The sequence below is a fragment of the Pan troglodytes genome, chromosome 6 (assembly GCF_028858775.2).
Source record: "Pan troglodytes isolate AG18354 chromosome 6, NHGRI_mPanTro3-v2.0_pri, whole genome shotgun sequence".
Classification (NCBI taxonomy): Eukaryota; Metazoa; Chordata; class Mammalia; order Primates; family Hominidae; genus Pan; species Pan troglodytes.
The window spans coordinates 93,448,777-93,467,159 of record NC_072404.2 but is presented as its reverse complement, the minus strand read 5'-3'; the positions used below and the strand labels follow the sequence as shown (position 1 = coordinate 93,467,159).

At 33.1% G+C, this 18,383-nt stretch overlaps 1 protein-coding gene across 6 annotated transcripts in view; it reads left to right on the top strand.

Moving 5' to 3' along the window:
- The window catches only part of SEMA3A (semaphorin 3A), a 554,212-nt gene that overhangs the window by 401,475 nt on the left and 134,354 nt on the right, over positions 1–18,383 (top strand). For all 6 annotated transcript variants that reach the window (XM_054687612.2, XM_009453467.5, XM_054687611.2 and 3 more), the window contains one exon: positions 1,079–1,198. In XM_054687612.2, the coding sequence (XP_054543587.1) occupies positions 1,079–1,198 (120 nt within the window). The remainder of the gene's footprint in view (positions 1–1,078; positions 1,199–18,383) is intronic.

Here is an 18,383-nt window from a genome sequence, read left to right as displayed (position 1 = left end):
AGTCATAACCAGAAACTTTCGCATTTTACTTTAAATAGGCCACATTCATTTTTAGGGCAATGTATTTTAGGGTCATCATCAGGTTTCATCCTAGAAAAATAAGTGATAATAGACAGCAATTATTTGAATTTAAATATCAATTAATCTGCTTAAATTTGGTTGCCTGATCCTTCTTTTATGGGGGCAATGGAATTAAGATAAAAATAATCAGCTGCAAATATAGAATACAGATGTCATTTGGAAATGTACTCAAATAATTTTACCACCTCAGTTGTAAGCTCCAACTGACTACATAAAGCACTCTGAGCTTTCACTTGAAAAGTGGCAAGTCATAGAGAATGACTTTGGGAGTGTGACACACTTAGAAGTGCCAGGAACAACCCAATCCTGTCATGTGTGCCCACCTTGCTTGTACTGTTGTCCACACTTGATCCTTAACTGCATTTATAGTTACATATTTGGTTCTTAATTCCAAATGTTTATAGAAAAAAGAAAGTAGATAAGAAAGTCTATAGCCTTTAACAAAATCATTTGAATGCAGTTTTTATTATTTACCATGTGAATACTCATTTGGATATTTCCAAAATGGGTTACTAATGATGTTTAAACTTTATGTAATTTATTAGAGGGTCATATTATATTTTTGTTTTCCTAAAATGGAACTGAAAACTGAGTTTTGCAAGTAAATTTTCCCCATGATTTTGTTTGATTAATTCATTAGTTAATCAAGCAATTTGGTGCTCTCCTCATTTCTGGAAAAATCACCTGTGATTATTGATTGTCTAAATTTCTTTTCCACTTTTGTATAAATAAATTAAAAATAGTTTTAATGGAAGACTGATGGAAGGGCATAAAATAATTGTTCTCACCAGAGTAAGAAACTCTATATTTTAATGCATATTATAATATAAGCAAAACAATAGAATAATAAATAAGTCCTTAAAATGTTGTGAAAGAGATGCCAAAAAAAAAGAGAAAGAAAACAAAAGACAAATCTGTTCCAGCATGCCTAGCACCCTAGAGGATATCTCAGTCATGCTGATTGCTGAAACTCTTTGGTTTTCCTTTTGTCTTACAGAAAGAATGTGCTAATTTCATCAAGGTACTTAAGGCATATAATCAGACTCACTTGTACGCCTGTGGAACGGGGGCTTTTCATCCAATTTGCACCTACATTGAAATTGGACATCATCCTGAGGTAACGCTGGCTTTTAAAAAATTGTATTTGTCCATGACCCCTTTCTATTCAAAATGCTTCATTACTAATTTCTTCAGTTCATTTTGCTTGTGGTTCACTATTCAGTGGGACCTACTTCAAACTCAGATGCTGTTATTAATTTTAATCTGTAAATGCAAAAAGAATGAGAACATTACTCAACAAAAACTAGGGAGCAGGAGGAAGGAAGGAAGAAAGCATTTGTTTTCACCCTGGATTACAGAGTCCAATCCGTTTTGCATGTGCAGCAGATGTCAGCAGGCTGAATGTGTGGTGTTTTCTCCTTCATTTGTATATTGCCAGCCTTCTCCTCCTTTTCCATCCTCAGCCAGAAGTGTCTGCCACCCAGTTGTTTTCTTCTGCCTAGGGATTAAGATAGGATGCCATACATTTGCACAATGATCTGATCTCAAGTTTGACTCACATTATTCACATTTGTATTCTTGCTTGGCTAAGCTTTGATTTTATATTTTTGGTTATTAATTTGGTGGTATGGAAAAGAAAAAAATATGTTTTTTAAAAAAATCTGTCTATTCCTTGTAAAGATGTTTTAGTGAGGAAATTATGTACATTTAAGCAAAAATCAAGATAAAGAAAAAGTTGCTAATGTTGAAAGCAGTTTGGTGAATTTGGCTTATCAATAGCCTTCAATTATAAACCCTCTTGTAATTTTTGGCACAAAATCCTAAGAGGAACAAAAGTATTCACGTGGTGAGAAAATCATTGATGACAGAATTTTCTTCAAAACTGGAATTCAGAAATACTCAACAAATAAAGGACTTATTCTTGAAATATTTCTGATATCCTAAAGATAAGATAAAATTGACCTGGTAGTTACTTCTTTATAACTTAAACTTTAGACTCTCTCCCTAAATTTCATGAAGTGTCCCAAAGTGATACAAATATGTCTTTTGACCCAAATGAATTAGAAATCAAAACAGTTTGTGTTATATCTTCTTTGTGTAAGAAAGCACCTTAGAGATTATGTGGTTTCTAGACTAAACACACTTATTTTTTCTTCTTGATGAACCAGGGAAGACACATTCCCAAGATCTCACCAGTTGCCAGTGGCTCCTCATCATCCTATTTCCCCAACCACATCCTTCCTTCTTCTCTTTTTTATAAGTCCATATGTATAGTATTTATGCTGACAGACTGAAGAATTTTAAGTAAAAAGTAACTTTAGGACAGGCAATTCTAGTGAAGTTGCTTGTTTTACATTGATTAAATTAGGGATAAATTTATGCACATGGTCCTGGAGACCTTGTACACATAATTTGTTTTAGCACCTGATTTAGTCACTCTCTCTTTGCTGTCTTCTCAACCAATTCCTATTGTAATACATCAGTTGTCCTAAAACTTGGGCCCAAGGTGATTGTCTCACTTTTCTATATTCTGAAGATAGCTCTAGAGAACTCCCTCCGCATGATATTGCACTTTTTACATGAGTCATGATATTGCACTTTTTACATGCGTCAGGAATTATGCTCTACATGATTGGCAATGGAATCAGAAATGCTGACCTGTTTTGTTTTTTTTTTTTCTTATGAGTATGGAGTCTCACTCTGTTGCCCAGGCTGGAGTGCAGTGGCACAATCTGGGCTCACTGCAACCTCTGCCTCCCAGGTACAAGCAGTTCTGTCTCAGCCTCCCAAGTAGCTGGGATTACAGGTGCAAGCCGACATGCCCGGCTAATTTTTTGTATTTTAGTAGAGACAGGGTTTCACCATGTCGCTTAGGCTGGTCTCGAACTCCTAGCTCAGGCAATCCACCCACCTCAGCCTCCCAAAGTGCTCGGATTACAGGCGTGAGCCACTGCTCCCAGCAGGAATGCTGAACCTTTAGCACAAATTAGCAGAAAGGACTGGACTTTGGTGTCACATCTAGCTTCAGATCTTGCTCTACAACTTACTAGCTGTGGAGCACTGGAAATATTATTTAACGTCTCTGAGACTCTGTCTCATAACATGCAACACAAACTAAAAACAATCTTTTGATTCTCAGTGTCTGTATATTTTAAATGCAAGGTTGACTTATTACCTCTAACTGCCTTCCACTGCTCCTAGCACGGTATGACCCATTGCCTTTTTTCTTTTTTTTTTTCCCTGTAGAAACTCAAGGAGTTTTAATCCCATCATTGTTGAAAGCATATCCTCTAGCCTCAGACTGCAGGACTTGCATTCAACCTCAGCTTGGTACTAGCTGCTTAATCTGGTGCAAATTATTTACCTCCTCTGTATCTAAGTTTCTAAGCTAGAAATTTGTAAGGAAAATGGTCTGTACCTCATACAGTTGTGAAAGTTAAACATTGTCTAATGGATAATGGTGGCTGAAAAAAGTCAATTAATATTAGAAACTATAAATATTTTAAAATGCAAGTCTATACCTTGCATTTTGTATTTTTACATTTTGTATTTAATACAAAATATAAATCTGCATCACAGCCTAAAAGCTGTGTTGCTGTTTTGCTTGCTAGCAATTGTCACTTTGCCCTCTTAAATGTTTCTCACTTCATCAGATATTGTAAATTATGGCACTGGGTTCTCATGTCTGCCGGGTGATTCTGCACCTCTCCTAACTTCCCCCTTTTAAATGTGAGGCTTACATGATGTTGATGGTCATTTAAATTAAAATGCCATATGCTATTCTTGCATTTTTATCATTTTCCTGAAATGTTGATTTTTGAAGTTGAGATTTTAATAGAGTTAACAGTCTAGTTCCTCTTCCACTCATCAACTACTCATTGCTGCTGTATGGGTGGGCAGCTGGGGAAATGAAGAGGTACAGGTTCTGGAGCCAGGCCATTTACCAGGATTTCCTCTACCCAAATAGCTAATATATAAAGCTTCCCGTCCGAGCATTCTGAGGTGGGAGATTGAAATGCAAGTATTTTCCTGAGACTCTGAAACTCACAGCCTTTGAGAGAGGTCCTCCTTCAGAAGCTCAGTGATTTTGATTTGCATGATAACTATAGATTGTGAAATACTGTTCCAGACTATTTAGGGGATCAGAAGTAAGATGATTATGCAATTACCTGGGGAATTTGAAGCAGTCTAGACAGTCAATCTATGAAATTCTGGAAAAGATATTATCAATATAGGTTGTCTAGACTACATCAAATTTAATTTTCAATGCTTAAGCTGCCTTAAGAGAGAATCTGCTTTAAATTCATCTATATTATACTTAAAACACTACCTTTGGATTTAAACTGTTATGCTGTTGGTGAAGTTGAAAAAAAGAGACAGTGTATACTTCTACTATTGGGAGAAGACAGTAATAGAGAGATCGGGAGAGTGAGAAATAAAATAGCAATCGAAACAGAGGCCAGGATTATTGGCTTAGAGTTCATAAACTGTCATAGAGTTTGAATATATGAACTTTTGTTCTCAAGGACAACTTTTCAGATAAAGGACTTATTTTTCTCCTACATTCTAGTTTAGACATTTTGTGTGTACTTTGCTATTACCTGCCCCATGCAATGTGAAATAATGAAAGACGAATCTCCTTTTAAAATTTTGTCTAGACATATTACAAATAATTTTATCATAGAAAAAAAGACATCATTTGTTGTTTTTATTAAGACTTTCATGGACATTTAAACATGCAGTTTTTTCTTTGCAGTGTTCTTCCTTTAAAACAACTAATCATCTTACATTCTGTTTTCAAGAATGTTGAAACTCCATTGCCAGGAAATGACATTATAGACTTATCATCATATATGGCAGAATGTCCCAGAAGTAAAACCCATCACTTTGAAGGAAATCAGGGCTTACTTTCTTATTTAATAGCTTTGGATCTTATAGGAAGAAATTAATGGTTCCTTTAAAGTAATAATACAACCGTTTGCAAAATAACCTTCAGTTTCATCTTCTAGTTACGAAAATAGACCTCTTTTACTCTTCAGGCATTTTAATAGCAATATAGTCATGCGTCGTTTAACAGCAGAGATAGAATCTGAGAAATATGTCCTTAGGCTATTTTACTGTTGTGCAAAAATCATAGAGTGTACTTACACCAATCTAGATGGGATAGCCTACTATATACCTAGGCTACATGGTGGAGCCTATTGCTCCTAAGGCTATAAACCTGTACAGCATGTTACTGTACTGAATATTGTAGGCAATGTGTAGCATAATAATAAGTATTTGTTCATCTAAACATATGTAAAGAGAGACAAGGCTTTCCAATGGCTATGAGGTCACTATGCAATAAGAATTTTTTAGATCCATTATAATCCTAGGGGCCTACCATCCTACATGCCGTTCATCATTAACCAAAATGTTATGTGTCACCTGACTGTATTTACACTCCTGAATAGCGTATTCCAAAATCTACTTTAGCTGTATCGTGAATGCCTCCTGACCACACACAGTATGTCATTGATTGCTGTCTTAAACAGATTTTCTCTTTCCTGTGGTACATTTGGGAATTGGTAGACCTATTAATTAACTCCAGTTCTGTAAGATATGTGTCAATCAATTCTTGGGTATCTTCCAATAACACTTGACACTGCAGAAAACTGCCAGTGAGGTCACATACATCATACACATGTGTGTGTTTATCATAAAATGCTTGCAGAGTTCATGGAAAAATTGATTTAGAGTTAGAGTACACATGAGTTTGGAGTTTAAGCTCTCAGCATCCATGCCATTGAAATGAAAAGTGTGAGTCATCCTTGAGAGGCAAAATATTCCCAAATGGCTTACAGGATATGGTATTTCCCCTTCAAATTTACATCTGTTAATAAAACAAAGTATGAATTTAGGAGAAGTACAGATTTTCGAAGATGTCTCAGGATGTTTTCTCAAATTCCAAATGGGTCTTTTCTACTTACTGGCAGGAAATCTAAAATAAGAAAAAAGGCAGGCCCAGATGAGAGCTGAATTGTATTAACTCTATAAATACTCTCATAATATCGTGATTGAGATTTATGATAGAACCAAAGGGACATTAAGAAATGCAATGAGGCTTAATGGCTATCTCTAAGGTCATTTCCACAATGACAACCAATATATCTATATATGAAATAAAATGTTTTGTCTGGTTCTTCCCTTCCACTAGAAATAGGAGTGTGCTCTGATGCAAAACTTTGAATCAATCCTCTTAGTAACAGTGCCCCAGGCCAAAATGTTATTTAAGTACTAGGTAATGCTCTGTCAACTAATTTATACTTCTAATCTAACCCATTCTAGTTGAGTTACTTCTTTCAATTTATTATACTATTTAGTCCAATGAAGAGCAAGTTTATTTCTACGAATTGGTAGGGAACTGAGAAATTCAGATATCTTGGGAAAACAATAAGGAGTTGCTTTTGGGTATGTGGATTGTCTTTCTGAGATCTTACATTGGAGTCTGTATTTATTTTGTAGCATGCTAGCCTCAGTGAGAAAAGTCGAGATTCATTGGCAACTCAACTGTTCATTGTCTCCATCAGATGCAGCGTATCCCTCATTTGCACTATGGACCTGAGCCAAATGTGATTAAAGTCCATAGTGGTTTCTAGGTTTTTCTTTCCTAATCTTTCAATACTTGAATCATGTTGGAAGATAGACTTGTACAAGTTACTATGCTTAATAAAGTACCATCATTTATATTCAAAATTAAATTTTAAAATGATCTGCTCTTTGTACTTGAGGAGAAGCTTTGCAGTTAATAAATTCTGAGATAACAACTCACTAGTGTATTTTTGCTTGGACTGTTAAAGTTCTAAATTCTAAATATTATCAGTAAGACTATTTCTCAAAATTAATAGAACTAGTGCTTAAGTGAGGGAGTAAAGTGACCTAAGTCATACTTTGAAACAATAAAAAAATTTCAAAATGCTAAAAAAATAGATACCAAAATCCAAATGAACATCCTTCACACCCTTAATTAAAACATTTCAATTGAGCATTTTATATTTTGACTTGATTTCCCTGAATATTTGATATATAAACACAATAGTTATGAGATTAACATTCATTTATCCTGTACCTCTTGTATGTTCAATTGTAAAGTTTTTTACTGATAATACTTGACAGCTTTTTTTCCCCTAAAAACAGTGACAGATAGAAATAGAAGTGTTAGCATTAAATTCTTACCTTGAAGGATATTTAGTTTTGTGTTTTAGCACATATAGCATACCTATTGCCAGGTAAAGTATTTGGACAAATTTAAACAGTTTTTATAAGGCCATATTGGTACAATAATGCCATTCCCAATCACCTATTAAAATAATATATTATCTATAGTACTTTATTTTTTAGTGTATGTGCTGCCGAAGTGAGCACTATAGTATCTGATTTTTGAATGACTTCTTGATTCACCAGAAATCAATGCAGATAAGGACTACATCATATACAGTTAATATTAACCATAAACATGTTTTCCTATTCCTTGTAGACTAATACCTAGTTTGGATCAAAGCTTTTACATTTACTGGGGTGAGACAGTCACTGGAGTTATTTATCTCCTACTTACTCTTTCTCATATATGGGTCCTCTTTTGATTGATTCCCTTACACATATTTCCCATATAATCTACTTTAAGAGGAAATTTCTATTCATAAAAGCTTCCATTAATTTGTTATAAATATTAAATTTACAAAAACATGAAAAATAACACTAAATCCCATTGCCTGTTCACCTGTTTGGTACTTTTTCATCTTCCCTTTCATCCTCCAGCCTTCATAATCCTTCTTTTACCTCTCGACTCTAGTTCTATGTTTTATTTTTATTTTCATTTTTTACCTCTTTGTCTCCTTGTGTAAATAACCTCATTTTAAAACCAAAGTTTAAGAGTGGAAACACAACTTGAATCTGCAGATGAGAAAAAAATATTTTATTTTTTAAAAATATAAGAAAAGTAGCATAACAAACTTAGACTGAATTTCCTGAAATCAGAATACCTTCATCTCCTCCTGCAATGTGTTTCTAATAAATGGACATCAGTAAGTTATCTCTCAGTCTTGTTTTTAACTGTGATGATTTATTCTGATATTAATGTGAAAAAATGAAATAAGCACATTCTAATTATTTGGATGGCTATCCCACAGTCATAATTTATTTTTTTTAATTTAAAATTTTAGTGCCCTCATTTGCTTGAAGCTTATGATTATTTAAATGCCAAAAATGCTCCTTTAATTGTATTGGGCTAATGAGAAAGAAACAAAGCCTGACTCGATATGCAAATGCTATATTCTGCCAACTAAGGGCCAAAGTAAGGCCAGAGTTCACGGTATGAAGGAAGATTTTGCTGTGGTTGAGATAGAGAAAAATGGTGAGAGAATTAAATCATCCCAGAGCACATGAAAGTGTATTTGCCCACCGCAATGACTGTAGCTTCTGGGTACTAGGACTATGTTCACACTGCAAAATTGTATTTACTTTTCAGTATACATAGCAATGTAATTGTCATGTTGCATTGCTATAACTAATTTTAATTGGATTTCTTTTCCAATTTTGCTGGTACTTAATTTTAAATATAAAGAGCATATACTTAGTTACTGTCAAAAAAAAAAAAACCCCATACAATATGTGGTAACTCTGACAGCATGCTAGAAGACACCTTACAAGTGTTTTTAAAAAGATAGTGTAAAAGGCCGGGCACAGTGACTCACCCCTGTAATCCCAGCACTTTGGGAGGTTGAGGTGGGCGGATCATTTGAGGTCAGGAGTTCAAGACCAGCCTGGCCAACATGGTGAAATCCCATCTCTACTAAAAATACAAAAAATAGCCAGGTGTGGTGGCGGGCATCTGTAATCCCAGTTACTCTGGTGGCTGAGGCAGGAGAATTGCTTGAACCCAGGAGGCAGAGGTTGCAGTGAGCCAAGATCACACCACTTGGCAACAAGAGTGAGACTCTGTTAAAAAAAAAAAAAAAAAGAAAAGAAAAAAGAAAGAAAAAGCGATAATGCAATCTCCTTCTCTGTGTTCACACCAGAGGATACTCTCCTTGCCCTAATTTTATAGCCCTGGTCTATGGGTCCCAATGGCTCTCTGCTGCTCCAGACTTAGCACATTTGTTCTGCATAGCTTTAATACTGCTCTTTTCCTTACTGGATTAATGTCTCATCCAGTTAGTACTTGTAGATCATTGTCTTCCACAGCCAAAGCCAGATAGCTTGTGGTTTAAAAAATGACTAAAACTCATATTTCATAATAGAAACATTACCATGATTTGTAAAAATAAGTCAAGAAACTCTCTTAAGGCAGATAAGTAGAAAAGCACACTTTAATAGTCACACTTTTATCCTAAATTAGCATCTTGAAATAAGTCATTTGAGTTGATATCACTAACACAAATTCACACAGTTTATTGGTGATAGGGCTTAGACTAGCACCCTTGTTTAAAACTTCATTTTTGTAATTTCCATTAGAGTCTATCAAAGTTAGAGTTTTCTAGAACACCTCTGTTCAAAGGCAGTATAATGCTAGCTGCATATGTAATTTAGTTTTTCTAGTAGCTATATTAAAAGGAATAAAAATAACCACAGGTGAAATTATTTTTAATATATTTATTTTAACTAAATATATCCAAAATATTATTTAAATATGTAATCAATATAAAATTATTAATAACATTGACATTATTTTTTTGTACTGCCTTTGAAATTTAGAGTTTTTATGAGACTTAGAACTCAACTAAATTTAGACTAGTCTCATTTCACATGTTCAATAGTTTCATTTGACTAGTAGCTCCCGTATAGGACAGCTCAGTCCTACCAAGTAAAGCAAAGATAGAATGCAGAATGACAGGTGATCATCATACCTACATGAGCATTTGTGTAAAAATTAATATCTGATAGTTGAAATCCAATATTGTTGCTTATGATAATATTATTTAAACTGTTTTACATTTACCCCCTTAAAAACATCATTGTCACCAAAACTGAATGAAATCTAGCAGTTAGAACTAACTGGAGTATAACCCAGCAAACCTGACATGTTGCACAACTGAACTTCAAGAGAGTGGGGGGAGAAAACCATTGTGTTATAGTTGCACAGTGGTTTTAACACAACGGTAAATTTTCAGATCATTTTATGGTGAAAGCTTCAAATTTTGCATAATGTCAGTTGACATTCACCAATATACAAATATGTAGAAAGAGTCCTTATTTCCAAGAGAAGATAAAATAAATAACTATTACTCTGGAATAGTGAAAAGGAGGATAATGATGTCATAGCTTTGTTTGCATCCAAAGTTATGGAACCCCTCTTGTTATCCATGACATTTCATGAAAGGTTTTTATATGGAAAGGACCTAACCTTATGGATCTAACAGTCTTGCTGTAAAAGCATACACATGCAATTATAACAAGCCAGAAGATATATCATAATCTAAATTGCTAAGATGTGTTTGTACTGATACAAATGCAATTGCAGTGTAAAGAAAAAAAAAATGACATCATAGGGTTCCATGGGGAAGCAGTCTGATTAGTCAGCTGTATCCTTGTGTTCAATCTCAGCATTGCACCATGATTCTCCTACAGGATGAGAGATGGGGAAGTAGAAATAGCAGGGACATGGATGAGAATCAGCATGAGGTAATGAGAACAGCACTGAGGTGAAAAAGAAAAGCGTCATGAGCAAACCTTCTGCAATAAAGGTTTTATTAGATATATCTGAGAGAGTACTAGAAAATAATGGAGGCTTAACATTCATATCTATGTTCCTTCAGATTTGAGGCTACAATACTGCTCAACTTGGAAGCAATTTGTATTCACATGAATGATTCAGTAGTGATAAGAATGGCTTTAATAAAAACCTAGGAATAATTTTTCTTAATTTTCTAATATTAATTGTAAGGAATACGAACACAAATATCATCCCTCAAAGGGCTCACATAGAAACAAAAATCTAACTTCGGTGTTGGTAAAGACATCTGCAATAATACAAATCATACTCCCAATAACTAATATTGATTGAACGGTGAGTATATATCCTGTACTTTAAAAGTATTACTTTACTTAATTATCACAAAAATCTGATGAGGTAGCTACTCTCAGTATCTTCATTTTACTAATGAGAAAAGTAAGGTTTTTCATGATTGTTTTGTCATAGACCTGAGGCAAAGATGCTATTCAGTAGTTCATGTCTGAATCCAGAACCTGCACCTTTAAAAGGACATTCCAGCACCATACAATAGGAGAAGAAAAGTAAAATGATTAGTTCTGGTTTAGGGGACTATGTCGGAGTGATTTTTTTCTCCTGGATTTACACTTCAGAAATACTTAGTGCACTCCTCGTTTGTACAAAGTGATGAGTGTAAATAAGGGAACACTCAATGAGGTAAACAAAGGCCATCTTATTCTAACTGGAATTTGGAAATGGATGAGATATTAATAGATTTGGAAGATAGGCTATGGAAACAGTGAATGGAAGGAGAAAAACATAAATGATTATAATCCAACAGGGAAATGGCAAATAGCCCAGTGTGCATAGAGTTTACTGCTTTTCAAAAAAAGGAGACGAGAAAGTTAAGATCAAATTTAGTTTAGGCAAGCTAGTCAAGAACCATGCAAGTTTTCAGCCAGACAAAACCACTATTGCCATGATTCACTTTGAAACATATTTCTGGCATAAATATGGGAGAAAAATTAATAGACATATACATAACATCCTCTTTTGAGGCTATAGCAAAAGTTCAGTAGTGACGTGATAAGACCCTATTCTGATATTGAGTGAAAGATGCTGCGTAAAATTACAATTCTCAAATGAAAACATCAAGATATCTAAATAATAGCCAGATCTCATAAGCCATTAGATGAAATATAACTGAGGTGATGACACTGTTTAAACTCCTCATTAAAAAAAGCATTTATGATTCTTTTGTGAATTAGTCAAACTTGTTTTATAGCATATTGTGGTTCATGCACATTTAATTTTAACTTCTGAGCTTACAAATCAGCTGTGTTAAGCTGCATTTATGTTGTGCATAAAACATTAAGCTACTATAGGCAAAGTTATGTGAATTTTGCATTGATAGCATATCACAAAGGAGAGTTTCTCCATTACTCGTAAATAAAGAAAATGCTATTTTGGGGAATGTATATGTGAAAGTAATTCAAATGCACTTTTCTTTTAAAAAAAATTCAAAAAACAAAAAGCAACTGAACAGAAAGAAACAAGATTTAATATATAACACTTAGAAAAAGTAAATTTTAACATCAAGAATCACTAAGCCATGCTTTATTTATACTTCTTTACTACATTATAGCTTATAATAATTATGCGAATTTTTATTGAAAATGTAATTCCTAATTAATCTCTGGTTATTCTATCCAATTTATCTTCTGCTATAACTATTGTCCACGATTGTTGTTATTACTTTTATTACTATTAGAGGCTATTATTGTTGGCATGGTTGATAGCTTTATCAAAATTATATAATTTGATTTTAATAATTCTGTGAAAGAAGCATTATCTCTGTTTCTCAATTGAGGAAACTAAGGCTCAGGGAAGTTCAACATGTTACATAACATCACACAGCCAGTATACCATCTGTCCTCATGCCCATCATAACAAATGGCCTTTCTAATGGCATCAATATTATACCCCATTGAGATTATGCTATATGATGTGCTTATTAATACTTAGTTCTAAACACTCAAAACTTTGAATTTCAAGTTAAATCCATTACAACTTGCATTATCAAGAACCTTCTTGAAAGTAGCATTAAATTCTTCAGGCTGAAATAGTGTATGTCACCTTGGTAAAATTCCTTGGCAGTGGCAAACTCACAGAGTCCTTTAAAAGATTATAGTAATAACATAAACTGGGAGTTGTGTTTTAATAAAACTAGTGCTAGAATACCCCACAAAACAGTTATTCTGTTACTACTAATTCTCTCTGTAGAAATTCTAGGGATTGAGCAAAGATAAGTAAAACCCACTTACCTTACTTCTACCTGGACAAGAAGAAGAGCAGTAACATGTTTTACAATCAAAGAAAAATATAACTATATTTTTTACCAAAAGGAAAAAGTTAGGATTTGTAGCACTAATACAAATATTTTGAAATAGATTACTTAAAATAAAAATAAAAATAAATGTTTTCCAACTCTCATTCAAAGTAAGTTTAGCAATGAAGCATGTCTTTTTACTTTTTCCTAATATTTTGATCATGTAATATTTTAAATACACAGAAAAGTATGAATACCAGTATATTATCAACCAATTATACTGTAAGAATCAGCAAATACTTAATTTTATATAGCATAAATTATTATTAAATATCAGAAGATGGTCATACTCTTTATTCTATTATTTCTAATGTAAATGGGCCTTTTCAAGCTATCCCTAGCTGTAAGAATGTTGAAATATTACATTTTTTTTCCAAAGGCTACGTTTTAGTCTAATTTTGTACTTATGAGTCTTTGGAAATTCCAGCAGGAACAAATGTATTTGGAGAAATATATCTTTATGTGAAGGGTCATCCTTTAATCATTGCTTTAAAAAATCGAATGCCATAGGTATTCAACTTTCATTGAATGCAATTATTTTTATCCTTGCATATTTTGCTATTATTCTTTAGTAATTTAAAATCTACTTCTGTAAAAATGATAGAATATTTGGTAATACTACCCAAATACAGCTTTAAGATTTATACATTTATAGGTGAAAAAGAGTATTATTTCAAATTATCAGAAATCAAACCACATCCATTGACTACTTTCCATTTTTATTTTATCTTTATTTTCCAGTCTGCCATTTTATCCATTGTGTATCTTTGGTCCCTGAAAGCAATCCCAGGAACTGCTGAGCAGTTAAAAAGCGAGTCTAATGGGATCTAAAATCAATTCGCAAGTCTGCCACTGATTCATTGTATGCCTTTTGCTGCCACTGAAATGACATTAAACCAGTCTCTTAAACCAGCATTTTTATACCCCTGTGTTTTTGTTGTGATTAAAAAATACTTATCTATTCACTATGCATGTACACTAAAGAACATAGATTACTGATTAATAAATATTAGACTACTTTCTGTTTCAATCAGTTACCTCACTTGAGATTAACACAAAGCTTTATACAGAGGCTTAAAAGTCTGTATTTTTCTTGTGTTGCAAATGCGGTTTTGTATACGTGCCAGGGTTCAAGATCCTTTTAAGTGCTTTTCTTCTGGCAAATGTGGCTTCTTCTGATTTATCTTTTGTTGGCATTTAATAACTGTCTTACCTCATATTTAAATTGCTTCACCTGGAACAGATGGATGCTTGGCGTCCCACATTTACTTGCCCTTTGCTGGCCTCAATCTTGGGGACAATTGTAACCTTTGCCCTTAAGAATCCTTATTCTTGTTATGCTAGATAGCATTCCTAGGTACTACCTTGACACCAGATCATACTTTTCTAACTGCAATATGGAAACATTTTAAAATTCATGTTAAAATTGCACAGTATCTTAGACATATGTAAACATATTTTATTTTCTCGAAATGTATAATAATTTATCTAACAGAATGGGAAAAATGTATGTGACTGGTAAGCAAAATATCTCAATTTTTATCATATGAAAATCCAGAAAAATAGAAGTGACTTGTGTACCTGCTTCATAAGGTGCATCAGAGGCAATCAGCAATTTCCTGTCTGTGAATTAAAATCAAGTTGAGGTGAAATGAAAAGACAAAATGAAATGATGTGTTTGACACATAAATGACAAAAAATTTCATCCTATTCACTTTTCTACCTTGTATTTAGAGAAGTCTAAAAAATTTAATAATATCCTAAGACAAAAATGAAGTTATTTTCAACTAATGCTTCCAAGAAAATAATTTTCATCTGGAATATTTTAGTGCAAAAAAATTCATTTGGAAATTTTTGTATACTCATAACTACTTATGCTTAATGCTATACTGAACACAAAGCTCAACAATATATGGTATTTTACTTTGAGAAAAACACATGTCCAAAGAAAAGCTGTGGCCAAAATTTCCATAAAATTCTTGCTAAAAAATAAGTTTATAAAATACTATAGCTTTCAGTTACTGTACAGCTTCTCTAGTTCCTATCCTTCACTTTATAATATAGAAAATTTAAACTCGAATTAGTTAAAAAGTATCTTTAAATCTCTTGGCTACTTAGTGGTAAGAGCTGAAGTTAAGCTCAATTCTCTTGACAGCTAATTCAGAGTCTTTTCCATTATGTTACATTGCCTTCACTCTCACTGCCAAATGTTTAAAAGGGAATGAAAGCCACAATTTTCCATGTACCTCAAGATGTTTATAACGTTTTGTATTCAAAAATTAAATTGAATGCTTATTAGTAACATTCAATAATTATTGTTAAAATATAGTTGGCTTTGACCTCTTCATGCATAAATTGTCTGATTATAAACTATGTTATGTAATTTCAGGGGAAATGTTTATGATATCTTTTATAGAAATAGTATTACTTATTGAAAATGAATCAACTGCCTCATCAAAGTAGACAAAATTTGAATATTGTTTCAATACTTTAGGAACTTTTATTCTCATAAAAGTAGTTGGATTTAAGATTATTTCTATCAGTTGAAGCAGTCAACACATATCAAATATTATCAAATAAAGTAATTGGAAACATTAGAGAAGCAACCTGAACACAGGAATCATGCAAAATTTCACACTCACACCTCTGCATTCAGTGGACAAGAATGACTAAATGCTTTGATCTGCCCTGGATAACATGAAAGAGGAAAAGAAAAAAAAAAGCAACATCTGTTAGAATAAAGGTTTAGTGAACAGAATGGAGACTAGTTGACATAAGACATAGGGCATGAAAAAAAAAAAGATAAAATGCATAAGCCAAGTTATTTATAGCCTCAGACCTTACTAGTCCAAAGAGATAAAGTCTGACATAGAAAAAAATATTGAAATAAATTAAGTTATATTTATGTTTAAAGTAGGTGAAAATCCAGAAGGGAGTTTCCTACAAATGTTTTCAATGGGAATATATATATATATATATATAATATATATATATAATATATATATGTATATAAAAATATATATATATTATATATGTATATAAAAATATATATTATATATGTATATAAAATATATATAAAATATATATAATGCCATATATAAATGCATTATATACATATAATGCCATATATAAATGCATTATATACATATAATGCCATATATATGCTACATAATAATGGTATATAATAATATATATAAACATATATTCATATATAATGTAATATATAAATGCATTTTATACATATAATGCTATATATAGCAATATATAGAGATATATGCAATATATATACAATATATATAATATGCAATATATATAATGCAATATATAGAGAGATCCACAGTATATTTATTTATATAAATTATAAATAAATTACCTATATACAGTATATATTTTGTGTGTGTGTGTGTGTAAGTGTGTATGTTTACTCATGGTGGGTGACAATATCTTAGACAAAACTATGAAGGTGTTATATAAACAATATAATTAATGTTAGACTGCTTGGATATATATCTGTAAATGTAGACTTCTATCAGTTTTCCACTTAAGGAAACAAATGTCTGCTGTGGGAAAGGTGATTGCTTTGAAGTGGATCAGTTCTATATACAGATGTATTTACCTGGGCATTGTCCATCTCTCAACTACAGCAAATACTCAAAGCAAAAATATTTCAATGGGAAATTAATAAATTTGATGTACTTTCAGGTTTATGAGTTTTTGTGTTGCAAAGTGTGTTTTAGTTGTTAGCGGTGGTGGGTTTTTTTTATTTTAGAATCGGTGTCATATTATGATGTTAGAAACATAGATTCCACTATCACATAACATAGTATTTTCTAAGATTTTGAATGCCATAGCTGCAGTTCCCAATCTTATATCTAGCAGATGACATGCACATATGTGACATTCTTTCATAAGAACACCCATCGTTATATGCATATGAATGCTCTAGAATACAAGTAGATATAATAATGCCAGCGGAGCCTTAACCTTGAATTGGCCTTAATTTCTTCAAAATAATAACATAAAAAGAACGCTATTGAAAATATATGTACTTTAAGTTCAGGAAGGCAGAGCCTGTTTAAGATCAGTGAAAGTATAACATGGGGAAAAAAAGGCAAAAACTTAAGATCTTAGATGTAGGGAGAAAGTAATTTAAAAATATAGAAAGAAGGACGTTTGCCTCAAAGATGGTGCCTGTATGTAATGAACTAAGTGGACTTTTCTCCTGGGCAGCAGACCAGAAGTGTAAACGTCACCAAGGCATATGGTTCCTTTTCGTGAAATAACAATCTTAATTGACATCCCACTCTCTCCACCTCTCCCCTCTCTGGCCTGACTTACCCTATCCAGTCAGACTTCCACATCAAAGCCAGAACAAACTTCAAAAAAGGCAAATGGTAGCCTGGTAGCCTCTGTGTACAGACATTCCTTTGCCTACCTTTTTTCCTAGCAATTGTAGAAATTGGCCTTTGGTTCCTGGTGCCTCCCACCTTGGCATCCTTTCTTTCTTTTTTTTTTTAAGTTCTAGGATGCATGTGCAGGTTTGTTACATGGTAAACATGTGCCATGGTGGTTTGCTGCACCTATCACCTAAGTATTAAGCCCAGCATGCCTTCGCTATTTTTCCTGATGCTCTCCTTCCAACTCCCCAAAGGCACAAATGAGTGTTGCTCCCCTCCCTGTGTCCATGTATTCTCATTGTTCAACTCCCACTTATAAATGAGAACATGCAGTGTCTGGTTTTCTGTTCCTGTGTTAGTTTGCTGAGGATTATGGCTTTCAGCTCCAGTCATGTCCCTGCAAAGAACATGATCTCATTCCTTTTTATGGCTGCATAGTATTTTATAATGTATAGATATACTACTTTGTATGTCTTGTTCTTTCATTTCCTTTTCATTCCTCATCTCTCTTCTCCTAGGACATTGCATTTATTGTTTTTGTTGCGTGGATAGATCTTCTCTTGGATATTTGCTTTAATAAATCCATCTCATCCTTCTGATCTCAATTCATGCATTACTTCTTCAGAACAAGTTCCACTGACTTGTATTGTAGTCTACCATTATGTATGCTCTCATGGCAACACAGCAAAAAGTCAGATGAGTAAATAAATACACATATTGTGGTAAGTGCTGTAATGGTACTTAGAGACTTTGTCTGAAGTAGGATATATATCTGCATGTAGGAGTCACATCACATAAACACTCTGAACTGTTGAAGACCATTTGTTCA